At 47.2% G+C, this 27,006-nt stretch overlaps 1 protein-coding gene across 7 annotated transcripts in view; it reads left to right on the forward strand.

Moving 5' to 3' along the window:
- The first annotated feature begins 2,398 nt into the window (after window positions 1-2,398).
- Window positions 2,399-27,006, forward strand: part of LOC119395590 (mitogen-activated protein kinase kinase kinase 7) — a 326,442-nt gene continuing 301,834 nt past the window's right edge. For all 7 annotated transcript variants that reach the window (XR_007416461.1, XM_049416687.1, XM_049416691.1 and 4 more), the window contains exon 1: window positions 2,399-2,561. Coding sequence is in view for 6 of the 7 variants with exons in the window: in XM_049416687.1 (XP_049272644.1) it covers window positions 2,466-2,561 (96 nt within the window). In the remaining variant the exon portion in view is untranslated. The remainder of the gene's footprint in view (window positions 2,562-27,006) is intronic.

Genomic DNA, 27,006 nt, shown 5'->3' on the forward strand with positions numbered 1-27,006 from the left:
TTGCGACGTTTTTAAAACGTTTTTAAAACGTTTTCTAGAACGTCTTAAAAACGTTTTGCAGATCGTCTTAAAAACGTTTTCTAGATGGTCTTAAAAACGGATTCTAGCCGGACATTAGACGAGATATAAAACGTTTTCTAGACCTTTAGCTTCTATTCCGTGACGTTTTCTAAACGTTTTTATCGTCTCGGATAAACGTTTATAAAACGTCAATTATCCGTTTTTTGCTACCTGGGCACTGGGCTCCTTTGCGTAAGCGCGGCACTGCGGCATCGAGCGGTAGAGCCCCACGTTCGTCGCCTTCGGAGGCACCCACTCTATTACAATGGTTTCAATTGAGTAGAAAATGAGAGAAAACTTCCGAATTTGAACAGACCGCAGCGCATGTGGGACTTGAAACTCGTTTTCAAAGCACGGCGTATATTCTAGGCACTATAGCGCCACAGGCAGCCGACGCGGCCGCTGAGACCACGTGATCCTGCCAAGCACGTCACGCCGACGGTGGCGCCGGCGTTTCCAGTGGTGGGCCTCGAGGCCAATATCAATGAATATTCATGCGTCTCGGACTGTCCCTCGAGACAATCGTTCTAAATCTGCTGTGAAGCCGTTAAAGTTTTCCCATTAATTATTTTTCATCAACCTGCTCGTGTGAAACGAGTACGTATATCGGACCACACAAACACTTTGCGAACCTGGCGATACATGCAACTAATTGCAGCCACAGGTGCTTCACAGCATGGCATTTAGTTTTCGTCGCATTACACCCCTGTGTAGTGGTAAAACTTACAAAGCAATTCCTTCATTGTGGAGTGCAAAGAAATCTGTGCTGCGCACGCTGCCCATATTTTGACTCGTATCCTGCTTGTTTACGCCATGCTTGCGCGCCCCTTGGATTCAATGCACTATATATTTACATTATATATGCGTGCTACAAGATGACAGATTCACTATAGTCAGCTTTATGGCATTGAAGCTGTGTTACGCCACAAAGCATGTACTGTGCATCGACGATTCGTTGTGCAGCGAAGCCCATCAGCAGGGAAATCGTAACTGCCACATACGTTTTTACCTGATGCTTTGTCTTCTTTAATTACAAAAAAGGAGCCCACGCAGTCCAGTCACCGTACGAGCACCCAAACGTCTAATAAATGCGCAAGTGCATAACAAAGGTTTCTTCAATTCTTCTACCTGCCGCGCAAATTAGCAGCAATCCTCTGCATTAGAGAACGGACCAAACCACTTCTTAGAATAGCTTGGAATAGTGTCATGGAGAAACTTAATTATGCCAACAGAGAATATTACAAGATACCAACGAATCAGGTGGCGTGAAGCGTGATCGCATAGTGAACTTTCTGCACAATTGCGACGAGGCGCCGCTACGGATGTCTACTTCAAACGCCAGCTGCTACATTTCAGGTCAAATCATAAATGCGCAGATGACTCGCGAGGTAACATAAAGCAGGGCATACACAGACATTTTAACGCAATGCACGCTCTCGAGTGCCTCAAGTTTCGCCTCACTTGACGACCCTCGAACACATCGGATTCGAAAGGGATCGTGAAATAATTCGATATATCCATTATTACGAATGGAAAATACGCCTGTAAGCTTTAATATTCACACGTCTCGGACAGTCTCATGAGATGACTGATTCCTTTAAGTCAATTGCTTCGAAACCGTCAAAGTTTTATTAACCCCTTTGCGGCAGCGAACCCTTCTCGGCCACGATGGGCTAAAGCTTCACAGAGTGACGTTTAGTTTTCTTCGCATAACGCCACTGTGCAGCGGTGAAGCTCAACAAGGCAAATCCCTCATTCTGGAGCGCACTGAGTTATCCCAGGCGCTTACATCGGAACACCACTGATACCTTGAAGAGTGAACTTGTTGGCTAATTGGTTCAACATAACTTAAGGGAGCAGCGCGAAAGACTGGGACAGAAAAGGCACACATACACCCACACGTAGCGCAGTATGTGTGGTTGTATACCTTTTCTGTCCCTGTCTTTCACGCTTCATCCAAACTGACAGCAGAGTCGATGACGTCGTAATTGAGGCTGCTGGTAGTCTTAGCAATCTCAGTCACTTCTAAGCGGACACTCGCGAGGTAACACAACAAAGCATGACACAGATACACAAAATCTTTAAACAAGACACGCCATCAAGTGCCTCTAACTTCAAGTTTCAACTCGGCCTCTCGTTGCTGTCGTCAACTTGACTAGGGAATTTCTGGGTACACCACGGCGCTAGTTTTCCTTGACAGCACAAGGTAGCCAAGATGAAACATGCTTACACTGCTAACATTGGGCAATGTTTAGGTGGCTTTTTAGTCTCGTGCGCCTCGGCGGGTGCCGCGGCGCTCACGCGGCAGGCGCTGGCGGGTGGCAACCCTCCCTATCACGTGTTTCGGTTGTTTATCAAGATGGCCTCCTCCGGGTGTTTAGCATCGGCACGTTAGCAGCAGTGCGATGGATGACAGCCTGCAGCAGCCGAGCGACGGCTCGCTCGAGTGGTCGGGGCTGTTCGTCGAGGAGATCGACCATCGCGAGATCCAACTGTTCGAGGCAAGTGCCAGCTCTTCTTTGTTTTGGACGAGGTCGTTGTTGACAGCAAGACTTTTTAAAATGACTTTAATGGGTGCGTCATTCCTCTTGTTGCTTCCAAACAAGTGACAACCGGATCCGGGACTAGACCTTTTCGTGTGACATTCTGCATCAAGAGCTGCTACTGGCAGGATAAATTTTTGACAGCATCGGCTGCCACACAGTTTGGTCACTCACTGATTGGATTGTACGGTGCTTTCGAAATTATGGCCAATTTCCATTTATTAATTGCAAATGTCGTTTGCGCGCGGCACAAAATCTTCCGGCCATCATCGATGAACTGCTAATCGAGTATGAACTTGGCTAAAACAAGTGCCTGAGCGAGTTGGTTCGATAATGAAGGAAGAAAAGCGGCGATAGTTGAGTGCGTTTTGAAGAGTTTGGTGGTTAAAGAAAACTTGCGCTGACTCGTGCTTAAGATAAACTAGGAATGCTGAGAACGGAGTCCAAAAACATTAAAAGTAAAGCTGGATGTCATAACAAAAGCAATAACTAAGGGATAAAACTAGAACCAGCAATTTGCAAAAGGAATGTACAGGTCGGTCCACTGTTAAAGGGAACACTCGAATGAGCCCCCTTCATTTTGCTGGCCCCCTCATTCCAAGTGGATGTGGAAACGTTGTTCGTTCAAGGTACTGGTCTGTCAAAGAGAGTCGGAACTGTCAACCACCAGTAGTCTTATGTAAATCTAAGCCACTGTACTGTTGCAAGAGAGCGATATCCTGACATGCCCTGAACGCAATTGTTCCCTTTAACAGTGGACCGACCTGTACAAGCAGAAAACTATTGAGTAAGACTCGTTGCTGGGCGAGTTGGTTGAAATCTATGGGATACATTTTAGCGCGAACTATGAAATAAAGCACGGGAAAAGAGTAGGGGAAAGCAGAAAGGTCGAGCGCTAAACTTTAACTGTTTATTCGAAAGGTGAAGCCAACAACAAATAGGCATGTGCGCGTGCGTGCGTCAGTAAGGGAAAAAAAAATCACACTTTTATATCAAATAGTTGCATCTCATTTTGGAACAGGCGTATCACCGATACAACTCGTGCCTCTCTTCTTAATGTGGAACGCCTCCAATAACTCTCGCGCTAATGTGTCACTGCTGCTGCCTATTATCTGGATCTCACAAAGCAGAGGCTCACAATTGCAGGCTACACAATGCGCAGGTAAGTGCGCGTTTCCTTTATTCTTTAAGGATAATTCATGCTCCCGTGCTCGGTTGTTGACACATACCGCTGTCGTGTGGGAAGACGTACGTGGGCCGAACGGAGCGATGTGTCAACGACCGAGCACGGGAGCATGAATTATCCTTAAAGAATAAAGGAAACGCGCACTTACCTGCGCATTGTGTAGCCTGCAATTGTGAGCCTCTGCTTTGTGAGATCCAGATAATAGGCAGCAGCAGTGACACATTAGCGCGAGAGTTGTTGGAGGCGTTCCACATTAAGAAGAGAGGCACGAGTTGTATCAGTGATACGCCTGTTCCAAAATGAGATGCAACTATTTGATATGAAAGCGTGATTTTTTTTCCCTTACTGACGCACGCACGCGCACATGGTTATTTGTTGTTGGCTTCACCTTTCGAATAAACAGTTGACGTTTAGCGCTCGACCTTTCTGCTTTCCCCTACTCTTTTCCCGTGCTTTATTTCATAGTTCGCGCTAAAATGTACCCCATAGAAAAGTATTGGTTAAAAAAATCTCGTAAAACGGCATGAACTCAAAGAAACGTGTTTCAGAGCGAAAGTGAGGGCCTGCTGGCACAACTGTTGCAAAGCCTGAATACACGAGTTGCCTGCCACTGACGTTTCGAAAAGCGGGGTGCAGCCACAGTAATGCATCTCTCATGGATCGGACCTAGTTATAATGGCACTTCCATCTGGCAGGGGCCAAGGTTCAGAGAACAGCTGCCAAACTGTATAGGCCTCGTGCGCTCGGTTGATGGTGCCACCGCTCTACGAGTGCGCAGCGCCAATGCGGCCACATAATGCATTTTGTCCCTGTTCCTTTCCCGGCGCGTAGCTCCAAGTTGTGTGCGGTGAACGTCGAGGTGTGAAAATGGTAACGCGAAACGAGCCTTGCGTGCTTTTTTGCGGCTACGGTCGAATAGCAAACGTTCAGGAATACTTCAAACGATATAGTTCACTTTGGCATGGTGACTTGTGTGCTGCTAATCACGTTTACTGCATGAGATAAGTACTGCACAGTGCCGTCGGTCTGTCGGAAATATTCGGAAAATGTGTTGAACAAATAAATAGCTTGGAGTATGACGTATGTTTAGAAGCGAGTGAACTTTTTTCTTGGCATGCGATGGGAAAATACTTTTTATCGGCAGCCTCGTGCATCACTTGTCCTGTGACCGGAGTGCATTAGCAGAAAGTTGGGATAGTTGAAATGACATGTTAGCAATGATAAAAAGATAAAGACCGCATGAAGTGCCCGTCTCTGAGTTTTCTAGCGCTGTTAACGTGAAACACTTTGCTAAATTATATTTTTGAACATGTGCAACTGTATTTTTCGTCTAGGTCTTCCGATCATAAAACCGATCCTGAGGCCACTCAGTCCGCCAGTCGTGCACAGCCTGCAAAGTGGGCACTACAGAGTACTGTTTTGCCCTGCAATGGTTGCCACAAACCTCTATTCGGGCTAACCATAATAAAGGGAACAAGGGAACCAACAATGTGTCAATATTACCTGGAGCAGTAGCGTAGCCAGACAGACAGACAACGAATTTTATTGGATCCTGAGGAGTTACTGACAGGACCTCCTAATGGGAGGCCAGCGTAGCCAGAGTTTTTTTTTGGTGGGGGTTCAACCATACTTTATGTATGCTCGTCCGTGCATTTGTATGTATGCATGTAAGCATACACATGAAAATTTTAAAAAATTCGGGGGGGGGGGGGGTTGAATCCCCCTGGTTACGCCAGTGACTTCGATAGAAAGCGAAAGAAACTGTGCGAAGACAAGAACCCTTTGCTTATCGGGCGCGCCGAACGGCTGTGATCCAACGTTTTCGCCCATCAGCCTCGTACTGCTTCCACGGAAAATGATAAGATTGCACCTTCGGCAGTTTCCCGGCCGTGTTCTCGTAGCTGTTATGCGAACTCACAGGAGCAGATAGAAGTCGACTTTTTTTGCCACGTATGCACGCTTCCGCTGCTAGGGGCCATTGCCAGCCTGCTGCGGCCAAGTGCGGCTGTGCAGAGGGAAGAGGGACATTTTGCAAGCAGCCGCCGCAGTGGCGCTGCATGTCCGGTTTGAAACAGCAGCGCACGAGGCCTATACCCTGAAAGCAACAGGCTCTACGTAGCAGGCCACAAAACGTGAATGAAGGCGGTGGCCAGCTGCAATTGTTCGCTCATATATTGAATCGCTTAGCAACGCACTTGCAAAAAGCAATTATTTTTTTTTTGAGGTAAAACTGTAATGACGCAAAGAAGACGGGGACGAAGCGAAGACACGAACAGACAGACACGGGCGCCAACTTCCAACTGTTTATTATCAGAAACCGCGCCGATTTATATACGCTGCCGAACAAGGTAATCCCATAACAGAAATTGAGACATCGCAGAACTAACAATTCATCATGTGCCATAAATACAAAGACAAGGCATGCGCCGGAGCTGCACTAACGCGATCAAACTATGAAAACATGCTAGCACCTATGAACACGTGCCAACCCTAGTGAGAGGTAAAAAGAATATCGCACATTCTAAACTCTACATGTCTAAATGCTATCTTTCAAAAAGATAGCTTCTTTCTCGCTTAGATCGAGAGATGGGGCACTAACGCACTGGCTACCTGCTGCAACTAGCTCAGCAACAAGCCCTGTTGACCTACAATTATTTTTATACTTAGGTAATCGTGTCAGATAACACAATTCTCGGCAACAATATGGGAGACCGGGTCTGCTCGTATTACGGGCATCGCGGTATGCATCGCGAGCACGGCCAGCACTGCTACTCGTCATGTTCGTTGCAACAGGCATTGGCGTCACTCACTGGCTAAGTGCAGTTTTGAAATACCAGGAGAGCTGATTTCACAAACCTTTTTTGGTGGCTACCAGAAAAGGCTGTACAGGTTCTCTTCGGTATTTGCAAACAAATACGTCATTGCGCAATTTTATCAGAGGCTCGCAAGATATCGGTAACATTTATTGTTTTCCCATCATGCAGCGGGCTCCTCTGTCAACCTTCACCTAGCCCAATGACAGGTTTTATTGCAATTCGGATTGCTGCTCATGTGAAGTGCCGTAGAATGGCAAAAATACCAGTAGACACCGCTGTACATTCCCATTCTTCCTGTCAGTGTAGTAGCCAGTAGGGCATACTTGTAGAGTCTTGCGTTTGCATGCTACAGAAAGTTGTTCCTCAATGAACTTTGATTGTAATACAGCATGATCTGGATAAAATTTTTCGGTTCCGAATGACTCCTTCTTGCAAGTTACGGAAGGAGCCGAGCTCGGTGAACTACGTTGTGATTGGCCGCAACTAGCCGAGATCGAAAATGGCTTTAACGTGTGCAGTGCTGCCCTCGGCTCACATGACATAATTCACACTGAAGTGCCGAACGTTGCATATAACAGTGATGGAAGTGCTGCTTAATGCTGCTCTGAAATGTGGTTGGGATACTGAAAGCAATGAACTTTAGCTGTGTGACCATCCAGCGAGCCTAAACGAATCTAGTATGCAGCTTGTATACTAGCTGCATACTGGCATATTGACAATGCTACATGTACTGGCATTTACATGTACTGGTTGATATATATCTCATTTAGCTGTATATCTGGACCTGACAAGCAGACAACTTTGGTAAAATGTGTGTGAGATTAGTTAGATATCATACTGGATTACCAACTGCTGCTGTGACAACCTTGATGTGCGACTGATTACTTTTACCACTTAATCAGCTTTGACCTCACTTATTGCACAAGAAGTGGCATTTTAAGTGTATAGCTCATTTAGCCTTTCTTTCCAATTTTCAGTGCTGGCTATTTTGGTAAAATATGAAGTTAAATAACATATTGGCTTGAACTTGTACCGATTATAAGCTGCTGCTTTGGCGATAAAAAAATCCGTAAACGGGGGGTGGGTGCTCGAGCTTTCGTTTCGACAAGTGGACTTGTCTTCTTCAAGGCTGGAACGAGCCTTGAAGAAGACGGTCGAAGACTTGTCGAAACGGATCTTTTTTCACCGCAAGCTTCCATCTTCTCCTTCCTGCCGTTTTTTTGCTTTGGCAATAGTTACACATGATAGTGACTACTTTTGTAATTTGGTGCTCAGTTTTAGTGCTTTTATATCATTGCTGCCACAAGTACTGGTATTTTAAATACTATATGCAGCTCATCTTAGTATTCAGTGACCATCCATCTGCTTAATTATTTGTTTCTTGCAATTTGAAGTGATTATTGTATATGTTTATTAATATGAGATGCTTAAATGATGCTTTTAACTACAGAACTCTGTTGGAATATTTTGCCCTCTGCTCCGAAAACACCGATAGCTGCTCCTAGCTAGCATTTCTTTTCTGCTCCAGAATTGGCTCCAAGAAGCACAATGTCAGTTTCATCACTGATATAATTAAATCCTTCATAAAAAAAAGGAAAAAAATGCTTTTTAACGTTTAGTAATTTAGTATTTTATTCTCTGCTTCCCTAAATATTCATGAACACAAAACTTTACAATCGCATTATTATGTTCCAGCTTAATTGCATTTTCCCTGTTTTGAAACGACGCCCTTTCAACTATTTTTTTTTTTTCCATAATATTCCCTACTTCATTGCCACGCCTACACTCTGTGGCCTGCACCTTTTCACCTTTCCCTTCAATGAAGCCGCCACGGTAGTTAAGGCGTTTGGCTCCCGTCAGAAAGATGCAGGTTCAATCCCAGCCACGGTGTTCACATTTCAATGGAGCTGAAACGCTAGATGCCCATTGAACAACCCAGGTTGCCGAATTAAATTTTCCGCAGCCCTCCACTACATATTGTCACGTGGTCGTGACGTCGACGAAGACCGCAGGCGACGTGTCCAAGATAAAACTCTTTATTTGGCCGAACTTGTGGCCGAGAAATGGAAAGTTAATTTACAGCAATACACACGGTATGCACTGATAGCGGCGAACAGAGCGTCGACTGTCGATCAACTGACAAGCGGTGAAGCGCGTCGGCATTTATACACGTGCCGTCGAATATTCCAACGTTATCGCTGGTTGTCGCGCATGCTCTAGAATAAGCTCAAGTGTTCGCGTCTTGCGCGCAATCTTAACAAAACGATCGACAATAATTGCGAAGCTTCTCGAACAGTGAGCGCGGTTTGTGCTGAGCGTTGCTGACAGTCTTTCTGGGCGAAAACCGAATACAGCAAAAGTGATAATAAGAAACACACGTGGCAATATGGCGTCTCTCATAAGCTCAGTCGCTTTGGTAACACCATGAACCAATGAGTAAACGTTTCCTGCCATTATCTCGCACATGTGCCTTGACTGTAAATCAGGGATGTGTGTTATCTCCCTACTCCACGAATTAAGCTTCTGGCCAAGCCCCCGCTGTCAGTAGATCAGCCTACCTGAACTCGGTGCTTTGGCATTAGCTGGAATTCCGTTGTAAAAAATTCAATACACGAAAGTGATAAGTGGTACATTTTTAGAGCACGATAGTGTATATAAAAAAAAATGCGCATAAGTCACATGTTTAATTGAAAGCTCTAAGGGTTACTTCGGTATTTACAAGAATTACGCACTAACCTCTGAAGATTTTCAGAAAACGATTCTTTGCCTGGCTGTCATGACGTGCCCATTAATGGTAATTGAGAAAACAAACGAACAAAGATTCGTGCACTTATGAAGGAAGACACAACACAGTGATTCCACTCCTGCGCCAACTGCGCCAAAGTGCGCCAAATTGTATTTAGTGCGCCATCCTGATAATATCGACGAAATTTGCGCCAAACTGCGCCAAAGTCTCGGGTTTGGGGGCGTCTATCACCGGCAATCGCACCGCCGGCGCGTCAGAACATGTGCAGCTCGATCTTGGGGCTGCCAATAAAGTCGCAATCATGGACCAAGAATTATTCCGCTGAATAAATAGCGCTCGCGCGTGCGTTCCGAGTAAGCCACGATGCCATGCACGGTGCCGACGCAGCTTCTGTTCTGCAAGTCGGCTCGACAGCAAAACGCGCTCTCCGCAGAGGCTCGTGACGTCTAGGCCTATTAGTAGCAAGAAAGTGCGACGGCGATCCATCGGCGGACGTCGTCTGTTCCAGAAACGCTGCTGATAGCTCGTTTCAAGCGTCGCACGGCACGTAAGGAAAGCAATGTTCAGTAATAACTACATGAGTGCCGTTAAAATGTCTGTCACTTCTGTTTCCGGACATCGCGGAATGAAATCTGGGATCGCTCGCAGTAGATATATGGGACAATATCGAATTTTCCTTGCTTCGCGTTTATGGAAGAGCACGCGAACGGTGGAAACGCATTGACACTTTTCATCAGATATACTTTATCCATGGATCTTCATCAAGAACAGCTTTTTGGTAATTCCTTCCGCCAGCACGTCCGAGTTTGTAATCACTATGCGGTAAATACCCCCTAAAAGGCCCTGCCCTTTCGAGCTCACGTGCTAGGGTTCCAATTCGAATTTTTTGCTTGCCTTTTTAAAAATGTCATCTCATTAGTAAAATCATATCTCCTGGTCGGAGCAGCCGCAAATGCGCAGCTCTCAGTAGCGGGCCCGTCGCTGACGGCCCAGAGTGAAGCGGCTACGCCATGTTACACGTCCGCCCCTCGCTTTCGGGGGTCAATAGCTAACGGTTAAAAAAACTCAGTTTCGCTTAAGAGCGAAGCAATGAATGCGATACCAAAAAATTGTATCGTAAAACGAAGTAAGACTAGCAGCTAACTCTTTTGAATCCGATCTCGCGTAACTCAACAAAACGCTGGTTTAAGGGAATATGGCCCCTCCAGGAACCGAAGCGTTTTCTTGCTCTGAGTTCTCTAAACGCGAAGTAAGCGTTGAGAGCACAGCAAGTTTACGAGCCGTCTCCTGATGCCTCGAGATAGCGCGCGCGCAAGCGACTGCGCCCTTCGAACGATGCGCCCCCCCCCCCCTTCCGCTCCCCTGGCGTCCCTTCATGCTCCTTACGAAAGACGGGCGGGGCGTTTCCTCTCTGCTTGATGAGCAATCGATGGCAGGCCCGCACGCGGGAAGATGTTATCTCATGCGCTGTCCGTGCGGCGGAGACAGACGGCCGGCTAGTTTAATCTCCGCTTCAGCCGCGTTCGTCGCCAGCGCTCGCGAGCTTTTACCCGCGGCTAGAATGCGTGTGGTGATGTTAATGATTTGGACTTTATACGGAAAATTACGGCTACGGCAAAAATCCGCCGAGAGTGTCCATATAATTGCTGCCGCAAGGGTCAATGTACATGGCAGATTTTGCGCCCCCCCCCCCCCTCTTAGGTGATTGGGGGGGAACCCTGCCCCCCTGTGCGCACACCTATGCTTCTGAGATTATCTTTTCCATGAGATTTGCAATGAATCGAAATATTTCTAGCCTTCATAAGAGCCCCGTAATAATACTCTGGTGCTTGAATGTTAAGCAATATGCTTCTGTATTGCACTCCAGGATGTAAAATTCGCTGCTCCAAAGCGCTCCCAGATGCAAAATTATCTGCTCCAAAGTGCTCCAAGATGAAGATTTTGCTGCTCCAAAGTGCTCCAAAACAAAAATTTTGCTGCTCCAAAAATTGCTCCAAATCAGAAGTCCTCGGTAGCGTCACTGACAACACCACGCTGGACTAGCAACTGACATATAATTGAAAACTGCCGTTGCCTTATAGGGGTACTGACACCTTTTTTCGAAGGCGATTTTGCTCTGCCATACAAATCTCCTGTATGCTGGGACGGCTCTGAGCAAGTGTGAAGCTCAGAAAATGCTGATAAGATATTTTATTTTGATATTAAAGTAAATTTTTCTAAGGCGCACCTACCGACATTGACACTAGCTTGATGTCAGGCTACAGTACTAATTCCGGTGACTTCACGCAGCAGTCTGGCTAGTTGTGATGACGTCAGGTACCAAAACTTCCAAGATGGCCGCCTGTGCATCACCAACGGAGCCATGGTGCGGAGCGGCCGTGGAAACATCACTTTATATTGTGCGAGCACGTGACGAGAAGCTCATGCCGTGTTTTGACTCGTGGTACAGTAGGAACTGAAACTAGCTTTTAAAAAATATACTGTAATTACTTCTTCAGGGTGCACTCACACTTAACACTGCCCTTTCTAGACTCTTGAGGGTTTGGCCTTTCATTCGATGCAAGAAAACAAGTGAAAATTTTTGTGTCAATACCCCTTTAAACAACCAAAGAAGCCAACACATGGACCATGCTCTCAGCAAAGTACCAAAAAAAAAGGATAGAACACCAAATTTACCCGAACTTAATGTTTCCATCTTTTTTTTGCTGGTGTTTTCAACTTCATTAACCAACGGGCCCAGCAAGCAGCACTTCTACAGCACATTCGCTCATTAAAGGGGTGTTGCCATGAAATTTCGAGGCTATAACAAGCCTGTTCTGGGTTTCCTCTGTATGCAAGGACACTCCACACGAAGGGTCGGACACAGCAAACGTTTAGAATATATTTTAATTCACTTCCAAAGTCTACCTAAAGGCCCATTCTCCCGATCAAAACCCATCGCTAGCGCACCAACACTGACGTAGCTCTGTAGGATGGGCAACGAAAGTTGTAGTGACGTCGCACCGGATCTGCTGTAGTGACGCGAGTGACCTCCGGACCTCCGCCACCTCCGCAACGTACGTACCGGCTGTAGTGAACTAGAATATATTCTAGTTCACTACAGTGCCGGCAAAGCACCAGTTGCTACATCACTCGCCGAGTTTCGATCGCTTCCTGGCTAAGCGCGTCACAGCCTTGTGTGGTCAAGTGACCAAGCCCCCTACACTTCTACGCCACTGCCCAACCTCGGTGCCCAGAAACCGAAACCGAAAGTTGTCCACATCAAAAGGCGATATTAAATTATTTAGTGAGAATACATGAATCTTGGTGCGTGTATAATGCTTCCTGGAGCTATAGGAAACGCTTACAGCAAAGAACGCGCAAGCCACAAATTTGGTGGCACCAACCCTTTAACTTACAATTTGTCTGGCAGCTTTTTAAATGCGAATGCATTTCTTAGCCGGGGGTTGTCGTGCGTCCCTGGTCGGCGTGCACACAGATCTCTCCACGCGCGCTCCTCCTCGCCCCTAGCAACTGCTGCGCCGCGCCTAGCAACCGGAGCAGGTGGTGAGCGGCGGAGGGTAAGGGAGAGGAGGAGCGCGCGGGCGTGTGATGGCGCTCGCATCGCGGAGCAGCGGAGGGTAAGGGAGAGGAGGAGTGTACCCGGTGAGGGTGCTCACATCACGAAGCTCGCTCGGCGGAGAGAGGAGGCGCTCGCATTCTTTCCCCCTCTGCCCCGAACTCGTTTCTTTCGCTCGCCGCGCTTTCGGCGTGGGTGCATTGGTCGTCTGCGCGCGCAACTTTCTTGCGCGAGCAATTCAAGCCGCTCGCTGGCCGGAAACCAGCAGGCACAACTCTGCTACGTTTGTCTCGTGCGCGACGATCTTTTTCGTCGCGACGGACCGTAGCGTACCCATTCGCGTAGAGCGGGAACCGAGGCGGCTTTCAACCGCCACATCTCCGTGCGCACTGACTTCGTCTCCTGTGCAAAAGAGTGACCCCCTTGCCTGGGTAAGGTACCGATCCTCTCGTCGGCGTGGGGCCGCGAGAGTTGTCGCGTCTTTTCGGTGCTTCGCGCTGAGTGGGCGCGGCTCCCTTGTCCGGGGAGGACCGTTCGCTCAAAACAAAAAGATCCCGCTCTGTAACCCGGGACAGGAACCCTGCCAGGGCGGACGTATTTGGATGATGAGGGGTTGATGAGTGTTATAAACTCTGGGACATGGTGCTTTCGAGTGCCAAGCTCCCCTTCCTTTTTGACAACTGTAGAGCTCGGGCGCTCCTCCTGTCCGCGCTCGGACCTATATATATCATGCAGGGAGCATGTGCTTTGGTGTCTTGATAGCGATGGAAGTCGGTGAAGTCGAATCTCTCGCGGCAACGATACCACTAGGACGAAGTGTAACACAATGCAACTCGAGCATTACGCCTCTACGTGCACACTCTCGTCTCTCTTCATTAATTATTCGCACACTCATCGGGTGCACCCAAATGCATTCGCATTGCCTCACGATCCCCTTCGGGGAGGTGTGGCTTTTTTATCCTCCCGCCTTATCAAGCAGAGCCCAAAAGTGCCCCGGTCATTTGTTTGTCCTATTGCCACTGTGCAGCCAGGCACAAAACACTTCTCCATTGCGGAAACACAGTGCCTGTAAGCTCTTCTGCTGCATACTACGAAATCTAGACTTTTGTTCAATACTGCCACACATGCTCCTTTCTTTCTATGTGTTCTGTTACCGGCCCATTGCACGTGTAGCTGCTGCCTTGCACAAAGTGCGCCAGAATGTCCGAGAAGATTCCAGATTGTAGTAGATCATTTTGTTTAGATTGCGCACATGACGCGAATAGTCGAGATTATTCCAGATCTTGCGCGACCACCAGTGATAAGGCTGGAAAGTTCGATGCGTGACGTATAAAAGACGGCGCATCCGAGTGATGTTCAGTTTTATCGACGGCCGACGCCCTGTTCGCCGCTATCAGTGTACAGCGTGTATTGCTGTAGCTTGAGTTTTCATTTCCCGGCCACAAGTTTGGCCAAATAAAGAGTTCCATCTTGAACACGACGACTGTATTCGTCGACGTCACGACCCCATGACAACACAATACAGCTACGCACCTCGCTGGAGCCTGACGCAACCACAGCACCTTTCTTCACCTCCGCTTGCGACGGAGCCACGCAACAGAGCCGAGTTTTCAAACTGAAGTGCTTCTAGAAACGTTGGCAAGGGCCGACTCAGCCAGTTGAGCGTAAGCGAGGTGTTGTTTAATGCTCGGTTATTATGAAGATACCAGCCGCACACAGGATATCTTCTGGAGACATTTGTGACAACTTGCGACTGTGTCCCGATTTCCACTAGTGTTTTTATGTATATCTTTCGCTTATTACACCTTTGGCTTATTATGTGACGCGTTTGCACAGTAGTTGCACGGCAATATAATGGAACTCGTAGCTGGATATGTCACGCACACAGTGCTAGCCATTTAATCCTAATGAAGAATTTCAAAGAACACTTCCAACACGCAACAGTAATATTAGGTCAATAAAATGGCAAACATCTGTAGTACGATAAAGTTTATGTAAATTGGTGACACGCTGGGGCGATGCTCATGTGCAACTACTTTTCATGCCGATCAGGCACATTTCATTGCTTCATTCCAATAGATGGTGTCAAGTTTTCAGTTGGCAAGATAAGGGAATTAAGACTTTCAAAGGGCTCCAACCAAACATGGGTTTATTTCCCGACGTTTCGGAACCAACTCGATTCCTTCTTCAGGGGGAGTGAGAGCGGAAGGGTCGAACCAGCTGGGGAGAGGGAGGGAAGGCGCGTCTTCTTTGGTGGTGAGAGTGTTGAGGGGTTTGACTTTGAAAAAAACCAAAATCCTAACAACAGAAACTAACCCACAAAAACGGCTGTTACTGGAGTCGTGGTTCATCCAAAACACCGAAGGCAACTTAAAACCGATGCAAAGGAAACCTGCCGTCAGTATACATTCACGGACTAGCTACAGCAAAAAAAACCAATGCAAACAAAGGCGCAAGTGAGCAAAACCGTCCCCGGCCGCCCCCAGCCCATCAATCCCACGCAACCGCGGCAACCGCAACCTCCTCAACACTCTCACCACCAAAGAAGACGCGCCTTCCCTCCTTCTCCCCAGCTGGTTAAAAAATTCCGGAGCCCTCCACTACGGCATCTCTCATAATCATATCGTGGTTTTGGGACGTTAAACCCCAGACATATTATTAGAACTAGAAGTGACTTGCGGCAACATGGCTATTTGCCCTAGTTGGAATAGGTTCAAACATGAACCGATTCCAACTAGGCCAAATAGCCGTGTTGCTGAAACAGTTGGAAATCTTCGCTCTTTCCTGTCTCATTTTATGTTTCCTTCCTTCGTGTGGCTGTTTTGTTGGTCTTTGTGACATGTGCGTAACAGTGTTCATAGAGGTTGTGGGGTCTGACGACATCGCTGCTTTCGCAACACACGGAGACAGCAGACGCCGTCGGGCATACCAACACATGTTCATATTTATTAACTTGCTTTCTTTTTACATATGACGAGCTCACCTGCCAATTCTGATACACAACTAGTGACACGTTAAATAATCTTATACTATGCTAATACAAGACCCAGAAAACATAACACATACCCAAGACACCATAAGACATACAATGCACCACGAATGTGACTTCGTTGATGTTCGACTCACCACGAAGGGCCCGCGGGAGATGTCCATCCACGCACGTTACCAATCCCCAAAGAGACTCATTGCTGTTTTTTATGCGCCGGACTAACCTCTCTGCAGCGGCGCTGCCAGCGCCACCACGCAATCCCTAACCCACGCGAACATAAGGAAGCAGAGTGCAACACCCCACTGCCACGATCCAACGGGTGGTGTCCCACGTGCGAAAGGCAGCTCCGCAGAGCCTGAGGCCTAACGAGTCACTTGACAACAACCGGCATCCAACAAGCACCCCGCACAGGCGCAGAAGAGGCAGCCGCGAGGATACATCAGCTCTGTGAGGTGGCCCTACGCGCTCGCTACACACAGCAGCTTACCGAGCGATCGGTGCCCACCGTCCCGGACGGTGACACGACGCCCCGGCGTCGAGCCGCAATACCAGCAGCAACGACACCCGTGGCCACTGGCCACCCGGCTACACAAGCCGCGACTCCCAGAGCCAAAGAGACAGAAGAAACTATTTACAGAAAACTCGAACCATTTACGAGGCTTCCATACTCACTCGCTTCAGGCTTGCCTACAATCCACGACCTCTATGCCTCACTCTCCCAGGATGCAGACCACATGGCTCTCATAACACCTCAATGACGTTCTTAAAAAAAAAAAAATCAATCACTTGCGGAAAAAAACCCTTAGCGTGCCGACAAGTTCAAACACGCCACAGAAAATGACCTGCTTGCTCTCAAGAAAGCGCACCGTCGACGCTAGCAATGAAAATACCCCCTAGGCCTACTCTGGCCCAGCTCACACAAATGTGCCCCAAACCGCAAAAACCGCTGTCTGATGCTCCTGAGCCCCACGTTGGGCACAAGTGTGGGGTCTGAAAATGAGCCGCTCTCAGAACACACGGAGACATTTCAAGCGGTCGGGCAACCAACACATGTACATTTATTAACCTCTTTACATACGGAGAGCTCGCCTGCCGATTCTGATACACAACAAGTAACACATTAAATAACCTTATACAATACTAATACAATACCCGGAAAACATAACACACACCCGAGACACCATAAGACATACAATGCCCCGCGAATGCGACTTCGTCGACGTTCGACTCACCACGTGAAGCACGCGGGAGATGTCCATCCACGCACGCTACCAATCCCCAAAGAGACTCGCTGTTTTCTGTGTGCCGGCCTAACCTCTCTGCGGCGGCGCTACCGACGCCACCGCACAAACCCTAACCTGCGTGAACACAGTGCCACTGCTCGCTCGGCAGCCGTTCAACCTAACTGCGGCCTATGGGGAACCAGCACTGGAGTTCCGCGGACAGGGAGCGCCGCTCTGTCGAGCACGGCCGGAAACACTTGGGCATACAAACAAATACAAGTGGCTACTAACATCAACCATGCCGTCGTGCGTGATTATCAAACGAGGAAAAAGAAGCGTCGAGACTGGCGGTATTGTTGTAGTATTCACAAATGCCACAATCAAAAATGTCTTTAACAACTGAAAAAAATAGTCCAGAGCATAGTTGACTCTCTTCAGCCTTGCTTTCCACCGATGCACATGGGTTGGCGCTCTGGAAAACATCAGAAATCTTTTATTTGAAACTGGCCTTGAAAAAATTAAAAGAAAGCACATGACAGCTTAGGTTGCGTAAGCATCGCGCTGTACATTACACATACCGTATTTACTCGATTTTAACATGACCACGATTGTAACGCCAGGGGTGACATGTCATTACGTCCAGGAAGAAAAAATAGAACTTCAGTATTCGACTGCAACGTGAGGGTCGACTTTAGGTTGCAAAAATGTAGAAAAAAAACTCTCGTTACATTCGAGTAAATATGGTATTATCCGTCACTGTCACGTGCACAGCTCTAGACCGGTTACAGAACCATGACCGCTAGAAAAACCGTGTTGTCTACGCATGTTTCATTACTGAGCACACACTGCATCATCATGTCAAACGCGGAACCACCACGAAGTCAATTACCACTAGGTTCCTCAACGCCATTTTTTTTTATGTATCAGGCTTCGACGGCGGCCGATCGCAAGTTTGAGAACGATCTGCATACGATGGCGAGTCGACATCGTTAAAGCACTACCCCTGCGACATGTTTGTATTTCTGCTAACGCCACTGATCTCCACTTTACACCGGTCTTTTTACATTTATTTCACGCTTCATTGTCAGTTTCAAAAACTTTTTTTCTTAAAAGACTGCGATACGAGCATTTAGTGGGTGCATGCAAGTTGTTGAAAACTCCGTAAAGGAAAGCGTGTAGCGAAACAGCTTCTGTAATATAGTACTAGAGCTGTAACTATACCGATTATGTAAATATGATATGCTAGCTCAAAACAGCTGTCACTCACTGAGTGGAATGTTCTCAGTGCTGCCTGAGGCGCTAATTTTATTTCAAAGCGGGCGCACAACGAGCACTCTGCATACAGCATTGAGCTTCTCTGGCGCAATTTGAACAAACTTACCTGTAGGTTTATGTCGTACGGTGCTTGACACTTCTCCGAAAGGTCACAATCACTGTCTGCAAAAAACAGCTTCTTCCACGTCATAGACATACTTCGCATTGGACAGCTTCCGTCCGTTTGACAGCACACTATCGCGAAGGTACCCGTCCGCACACATGGCATCGCTGAAACCACAGCGGAGAATGATCGGTGGAATCGCTGCTCACCCGCTGCGCCACAGTGCAGCGAAGTGTCCTGATCTTCGCTAGTCTTGCTCCTTCCGAAGTACCTACAAAACGACGCACACCGAGCAAAAGCCGTGGTAGTGGCGAATGACGTTCAGCATGCGTTTGAATGTGCCGCGAGGTGTGTGAGGGCACGTTGAAACGTGCCGTCGTACGCCTTGCGGTGGCTCTGTATTACTAAATGTTTCTCAGCCAGGGCGGCGCATTGTGTAAATTTTAGGCGAGCCACCTGGGCAGCGCTGGCTCCCCATACGCGAGACGCGCTGTGCCATGAGGTGCAAATGGCTTTACAGGGGGTGATAGCACCCCTACAAGGTTAGGGGTTGTGTGCACACGTGTGGCACATGTGTTGTGTATGCCTATTTACTGACTTGTTCTGAAGAAGTAAACAGTTGGAAGTCTGCTCTTTTTCCTCTCTCTTTTTCTGCCGCCTTCCTTTGTGCTCACGCAGTATGCCACCCGTTTGGCATTCTCAAAACTGCAAGTTTGCGAGGTATTGCACCAACTGTGCTGATGTGACAAATTCTTCTGTCTGATAATTGTCGGCCCTTAAATATGCTAGTCTGTACAGCTCTGGGTTCTACACCGAAAAAATACTCTTTGGATCGCTTTATGATGCTCTAATTTCACTCTGGTTCAGCTCTTATTTAAAAAATAAACCAAAGCTTAAATCACTTGGTGAACCTCAGTTAGCCACACTGGTTGCCGCTTAGTGAACTGGTCTAGCATAGTATGTCTTGCTGTGTCTTCAGCAAAGTATTGCACAGAGTGACTGACCTGTAAATATGTGTAATTTCTTCAAGACATCCAAAAGCGTCTCTGACTCTGAGTTAAGCAGAGGCTGGAATTAATTGAGAAGCGTGCGAACTTGAGCTTGTTGGTACACATTCATAGTAAAAAACAGTGTGAAAACACAAGGACAAGACAGATGAAACGGGACTAGCTTAGGGGTTGTGTGCACACGTGTGGCGTATGTGTTGTGTATGCCTATATACTGGCTTGTTGTTCTGAAGAAATAAACAGTTGGAAGTCTGCACTTTTTCCTCTCTCTTTTTCTCCTTCCTTCCTTTGTGCTCGCGCAGTATGCCGAGGCTCACTCAGGCTCACTCAGACTCGGGTGAAGCCGTGAGTCTGAATGAGTCCGGCTGAGTGATACGTCGGTGAGCTTGAGCACGAGTGAGTCCGGTTGTGAAAAAGTTTAATAAATCTGAGTCTGGAATTTATATTGTGTAGTTTCTCAGAGTTGTTTGTAACACACCCATGCATATTGCCAACTTGTATGAAATTCAACTGCGACATTTTAGTGCAAGAAGTACAACAACGAACACAAGAAAAAAAGACAAGCGCTTCGCCTCCCTTCTTGTGCTCGTTTCTGGCACTGATATATCTCAACCAGTTACGCACATCCAACCATAGGTCGGCAAGCTCACTCATGAGTGGACTCACTCGGACCCAGATCAGGCAGTGAGTCTGAGTGAGTCCTGGTGAGTAATATTTTGGTGAGCTTGAGTCAGAGTGAGTCCAGCTCAGGAAAATTTTAGTGAGTCTGACTCCCAATGACTCTGGTTGAGGAAAATATTGGTGAGTCTGAGTCCGAGTGAGGCCTAAGCGCAAAATATATTTCTTGAGTTCCATCTTTTATTGCTGACCTATGGTCTTATCTACTCATCTTCAGTATCACTTTCAGCCTTATATCGGCTTACGTTTATTCTCAAGCCTGCTCACACATATTTCAACGTGCTAGCGTTCATGCGCCACCTAAATATTTATTGATCAGACACGTGAGTGGGGGGGGGAGGTGTTGGAGAGTGCGCCATGACCTCCCCCCCCCCCCCCCCGCAGACACTTTCACTGGAAGTTCTCGATAAAAATATCTTGTGCGAGTAATGTATTTCATGAAAGATTCTTTACTTGATTGAAACCACTGATAACACATATTTGAAAGTAGAACATCAAAAGGCATATCTTAGAGCACTGATTAAGTGAGATATTGGCATTTGAAGGGCATTGACACCATGATTGAAAAATATGCTAACGGACTCATGAGTTGACTTACTCAGGCTCACTCAGACTCGGGTCAAGCCGTGAGTCTGAGTGAGTCTGGCTGAGTGATACGTCGATGAGCTTAAGCACGAGTGAGTCCGGTTCAGAAAAAGTTTAATAAATCAGAGTCCAAGTGAGTCCGGTCCCGAGTGAATCTGAGTGAGCCCTCAGACCAAAATATATTTCTTCAGTGAATCTGAGTGAGCTGCAATCTTTTTGCAGACCTGTGCATCCAACTAGCCAAACAATTCATTCTATTAGAATGTATGATAGGTGGGTCTGAATTGGGCACGAGGCCTGCACGGTCTGACAATTTCTTACCCAGGCCAGCCCGTTGGGCATTGGAAACTAGTTCTGCTAGCCTCAAGATGAGGCTGTAAGCAGGAGTGCTAGTATAAAGTACAGAACAAATTGCTCATCTACAACAAAAATCAAGGCAGAACAATTGTGTCACATGAACCGACAAGAAAAATAAGCACACTCCTAAAAAAAAAATTCACAGCATATCCACGGGTGAATGATGAAGTCGAGAAGAGAGGGGGAGAGGAGGTGTGGGGAGAGGGTTTGCACATGCGCAGTAAGGGTGGTCATGCCGCATACCACCACAAGATCCTTCGCATCGAAAAATAACGTTTAGACAACGTTGGTGCCCATCAGGTGGGCACCAAGGAGGTGCCCACGGAGACCTGTCTACAATTCTTAGACCTCAAGCTCTTGTGGGACAAATGAACAGTTTTACTGGTTTTACCATCCGCGTGTGAAAAAGGGACTGTTGCCATGACTCTGCTCACTTTAAGATCTAAGAGGGGTTGCTTCACTTTGCTTAGAATCGGCGTTGACAAAGCCGTGCCCACACCACATGCGCACTAGTTTTAATGATCAGATCAGCCGGTTGTTGGTGGCGGGCTTCCCTTCGTCGGTCATAAATACGGTCGCTGAGCCACTTATGCAGAAGGTGAAACGTGGAACACAAAGAGGGATAGAGGTGCTTGGGATTCATCGGGTTCCAAGCCTCAAGCGATGCCGTACCTTCATAAGCTTTCCCGCAACCTTAAGAAGGTCGCTGCAAGAAACAGGGTGCCTGAAAAACTCACCAAATTGTGGCCGCACATTTGCAATGGCAAGAGACGCGGTTGCCAGAAAAACATGAGAATTCCTTTGTCAAGTGCACCACAGGGGTCGTGTACTCTATTCCATTATCCTGCGGAAAAGTGTATGTTGGGCAAACTGAAAGATGCTTGAATGGCCGGCTAAGGGAGCATGTGCAAAAAAATTACGCACATCTCCCTGTAAAGGGAACCCTGAGTAGCGTGCGAAGCAGCTCATGGGTCGACTTAAAGTTCCGTATGTTCAAATTCTTATCGAACCACAAGCGGACACAAACCCTGCAGCTGTGCCCAAAGCTCCGGTCCAGGAATTCGCGCTTGAACCAGGCGTCCGTGCCGAGTTGCAGCAGTTGCTTCAAGTGTTTCGCCGCCGACTCGCGTTGGCACGCCACTTTGCGATCCGCTGCTCGGTGTTTACGTTTCACTCCGGCTTCGCGTTGCCGCGCCGCTTCTATGTTTGCTTGCCGGCGTTGACGTTGCGCTTCGGCTGCGCGAGCCCTCGTTGCTTCCGTGGATTCTTGCAGGCGGCGTTTACGGCGCGCTTCCGCTTCTCTTGCTCGAAGTTCGAGGTCGGCTTGCCGCCGCTGCCGTTTCGCAGCTGCGGCTCGAGCCCTCTTCTCTGCAGCAGTAGCAGCAGCATTGCTGCCGGTGGTGCTCATCGTGGCGTTGCTGGGAGGAGATTGAGTGGAGCACGCGCGGGTCATTTTCATCTAGCGGAGCTGCCATGGCGCCTCAAGCGGTCTCCTCTGGAAGCTTGGGCCAGCTGTTGTGCATGCGCAATGGGTGTGTGGACGGCACAGGGAGGGAACAGGCTCAACCATAAGCTGCTTCGCATCTCAAAATTAAGAAAAAAGAGGATAAATACGCGCATCTTGTGACACGTGCTGCAACATGTGGGTGTGAACCACAGTTTTAAAACACGCACGTTCTCGGAAGTGCGAAAACATCAGCTCTTCTTTCGTTGGAAGCATACCTTATAAAAAAAAATAAGGATGAGCCCAGCGGGTTTGTTTTGGAAGGAAATCTCTTTTCTCGAGGCTAGAATTTAAAGTGCTCCTAGCTGATCTTTTCTGTTTTATTTTCACTGTTTTCTTTATTCTTTGTTGTTTTGTTAGGGTGTGGCTGGATATTGCATCGCTTTGTGGATCATACTCTAGATATATAGGATGATCAGTCACGCACAATAAACGGTTGGTAGTGAGCGTGTGTGTGGGGTGTGTTCTTGATGGAGGCGTGTGTGAATGCGTTTTTCGAGTGAATGCCAAGTTGTGCTAAGTATCTTCAATATAATTTTAATGGGTAAAATATCTGCAAGCCCTGTCCTTTTTGTTCCGTGAAAAGTATTACACTTCTGTCAGGTGAGCACGCAAAAACTCTTTGGAAGGGGTGGTTTACCGAATTCAGTGACTTTAGCGAAGAGGTGTTGCATAGCAGACACATGGCACAAACTACCGTAAAGTAGCGCGCAAGAGCTCAGTTTCACACAAGTGCCCAGTATTAATGTTCCTGAAACTTGGGGATTCTGAAAATCCTGCATTAAGCGCCCACCCCTCCAAAGCGGCGGAATCAGCCAAAATATGCGCGGCCGTGATGAGACCACTAGGGGCGATGATAGGTGACTGAGTGGCAGTCCTTGAAAGGAAGCCCAGTTCCCACACAATGAATGGGCTGCTGTGTCTGAAGAGATGATCGCGTTGGACAGCAGCGGCAAGTGCATTGACCTCTGATGTGCGCCAGCTCAAAAGAGTTGTTTGCTGTGTTCAGTGATGATAGGTATGCCCCATAATTTACAATTTCAACATAAACATGCCTTTTTTAATTCTGCAGCTACCGTAGCGCTGCCTTGAAGCTTTTCATTGGTCGCTATCTTGGTTGTTGCTGCTTCGACCAGACCATCGCCCATACCTAGGTGAACGAAATTTTCAGCGCAAGTGGGGTGGGTGCTTCCACGGTACTTGACGACATCCCCGTGGAGGGCGTCTTTCCGAATGCGCTACCAAAGTGTGTCGCTGACTTTCAGAATAGAGCGAGTCATGAGTTAACTAATGCATATTGAAACATAAAGTAAACACTTGTTGTATTACACAATTTTCAAATAAATTTAACGCTGGATGCGGAAGCATTAATGTAAAAATTGGTTGCAGTAGTTTAAAGAGTGTAAAGGCATCATCCACTTGACTACCGTATTTACTCTATTGCAACGCAACCACAATTGCAACGCGAGGGGTGAGTTTTCATTGCATCCAGGAATAAAAAAATATTATGGTATTCGATTGTAACATGAAAGTCGACTTTAGGTAAACTCGTGTTACATTTGAAGAAAACTCGCGTTACATTTGAGTAAATATGGTAGCTTATGGAGTAAAAAAAAAAATTCACAGCATATCCACGGGTGAAGGATGAAGAGCTTGGGCGAAGCTCCTGAAGCAATCATGGTTACACCGTGAAATCTTCAGTGGTTTCGCCCAGCAGTAATCAAAGCGATAGCCCAGTACATCATCAAAGACGTGACAAACACCGTATATATTTATACAAGAAATTTTATTAATCGTAAGTGGTAGCTAGACGTGGCTTCCGTTCCCCCTTCGTTATAACGGCTTTATGGTCGGTGAAGTGATGGGTCGTAGTGGGATGTTTGCAAAGACGAAGTAGTGGGCAGTTTGCAAAGGTGGCTTCCGTTCCCCCTTCATTATAACAGCTTTATGGTTGGTGAAGTAATGGATCGGTGATGGATCGTAGTGGGATGTTTGCAAAGACGAAGTAGTGGGCAGTTTGCAAAGGATCGGTGATGGGTCGTAGTATACTGCCGGTTACGCCGGACACGTGACAAGGTTAGACTAAGAGGAGCTTCGCCCCTAAAAAAAAGAGCAAAAAGAGTAGACACGACAGCAAAACATGCGTTTGCTTAATATTTTTGTTAAGTGACAATTACTGGTGCCCCTTGCTTTTGAGGTTATGCCTTTTTATCTGCAATAGAAATGGACTAACTTTGCTTCCAAAAAAGCTTGCCGAACGCATCGCCTTCATGAGTAAAATACAGTTGCGTAATTGGGTCTCGCATCACTTTCTCATTTGCTAGTCAGACTTTGTTTCTCAATAGGCACGCCAACCATGCTTCGAGGACGTCTGTAAATTGGCCCTTTTAAACTATCCTAGAAGCCCCACTGCAAGTAAAGTGCCCACCGTAATTCATCATTCTGTGAATAAGCAAAGTACCCACTGCGGTTCCGTAAGGCAATACACACAGTTTGTTGGTGCTGTTGCTGATGACTAATTAATTATGCGTGAGCGCTTTGTAATGGCTTTGAGTCACTCCACCTGTTGTGAAGTTCACATGGCCTGGTACAGTTCCATGCTTCTGCCACACATGTTAACGCTATTCCTTGCACTATGTAACACCTGTGTAGAGTTTTTTTCTGATACAGTTTCAGGCACTCGCTTGGCTCTGTGGTAGAACATCTGCTTGCCACGCAGAAGGCCTGGGTTCGATTCCACCTCGGACCTATGATTTTTGTTATTTATATTCATCACAATTTTTCGCTCATAACCAATGACACCGACACCAGAATTTCTGCGAAATGAGCTCTTTCACGTTGTCGTGTTAAAAGACAGGTCCTGAAGTAGGTGATTGCTTTCTGCCATGTGTCTGTGGCCAGATACTTTTTGGGAGGAGTCTTCTTGCCTAAAAGACTTTCTAGTGCCCATCTGGCAGGGTAGTGCATTGTTATGCACCTTCAGAAAATGTTTATTACCTTTCATCTTACATTGTCGGGTATTTTATTGTACTCGCTCTTTACTTATGTCGGTGTCACACAGACAATTTTCATTGTGATCAGGGCCGATCCGGATTAGGCTTGGTCCGGATCAGGTGCTGCTACAAGGTCACATTGAATCGCGATCGGGCCTAATCATGATCAAGGCGATCGTGGCCTGCGCAGCGAGATCTGGCTCCCAGATCGCAATTTGACTGACGTCTGCACCAAACTCGATCCGGATTAGCTTGGAGATAATTGTTAACCGCGGTCAAGAAATTCTATCCACTTTGACCCTGATTGTGATCAAAATGCCCGTGTGACACCAGTATTATTTTAATGAGTAGTCAATGATTATGTAGAGAACAAGTAAATAATAATATAGTGCAGCTACAAACTTTTTGACTCAACAGGAATGACATTCCCTTTGGTCAGTGCTTGTATGTACAGTTTTTTCACTGTGTCATGTAATTCTGTACATTGTATAGTTTACGAATAACTGTAAAACATTTATTAATTACTTTCATTTTGCGACCAGTAGCGTAAATTGTTTTTATTTATTACTCCTACCATGCTTGTTTACTGCCTGTTTCTGACTTTCTTTCCCCTAACTGTTGCTGCTACCCTGTCACAGATCTCCAGACAACAGCAGAAGGAGCGCACGAGGCGGGAGTGTTCAACTGTAATTACACACTGAAGGAAAACACACATTATCCCTAAAATAACTGCAAACACAAAAAACCAGCGGACTAAGTAAGACCGGCACCAAACAAAGGTATCATACAGATAGCAAGTAAAATAAACACGTCACAAGACAGTATGCAGCTTTCTTCGCTCAAACGACTCGCGGTGTTCTGTGCCGATGCACAGTGAGGCGAGGCATTGCAGGGAGCACTAGCGCTGACCTCGGCGTCCGAGTCGGTGACGCAGGCTTTCTTTGTCATGCAATGCGAGCTGGCGTTGTGGTTGAAGGCACAGGTTTCAGTGACCTGGGCGTCGCAGGTACTTGAGGAGGACGGCGTTTCCCAGAACCAGGAACTGGGCCTGGCACGGTTTACAGAGCGGGACCGCAGGATGGTGCACTGGGAACACGAACTGATGGTGCTCTCTGGCCACTGAAGGTTTCTGTGACTGCCATCCGGTTGCCTGGAAGTGTCCTTGAAAAGCCAGCGACTACGGTGTGATGCCATAGAACAATAGGAGCCGGGGAGCGCCCAGTACAAAAGCCAGCGACACTCGTACCCAGCTCATGCGCTCACCATCGAACACCCAGGGCCCCCTATGCCCACGTCACCTTCTTTTTTATATCTCCCACTTCGTTTTCATCCTCTTCTAGTCTTGATGCCATGCTTGACGCCATCTTCTTCTTTTACCATAT

Source organism: Rhipicephalus sanguineus, chromosome 6 (assembly GCF_013339695.2).
Source record: "Rhipicephalus sanguineus isolate Rsan-2018 chromosome 6, BIME_Rsan_1.4, whole genome shotgun sequence".
Classification (NCBI taxonomy): Eukaryota; Metazoa; Arthropoda; class Arachnida; order Ixodida; family Ixodidae; genus Rhipicephalus; species Rhipicephalus sanguineus.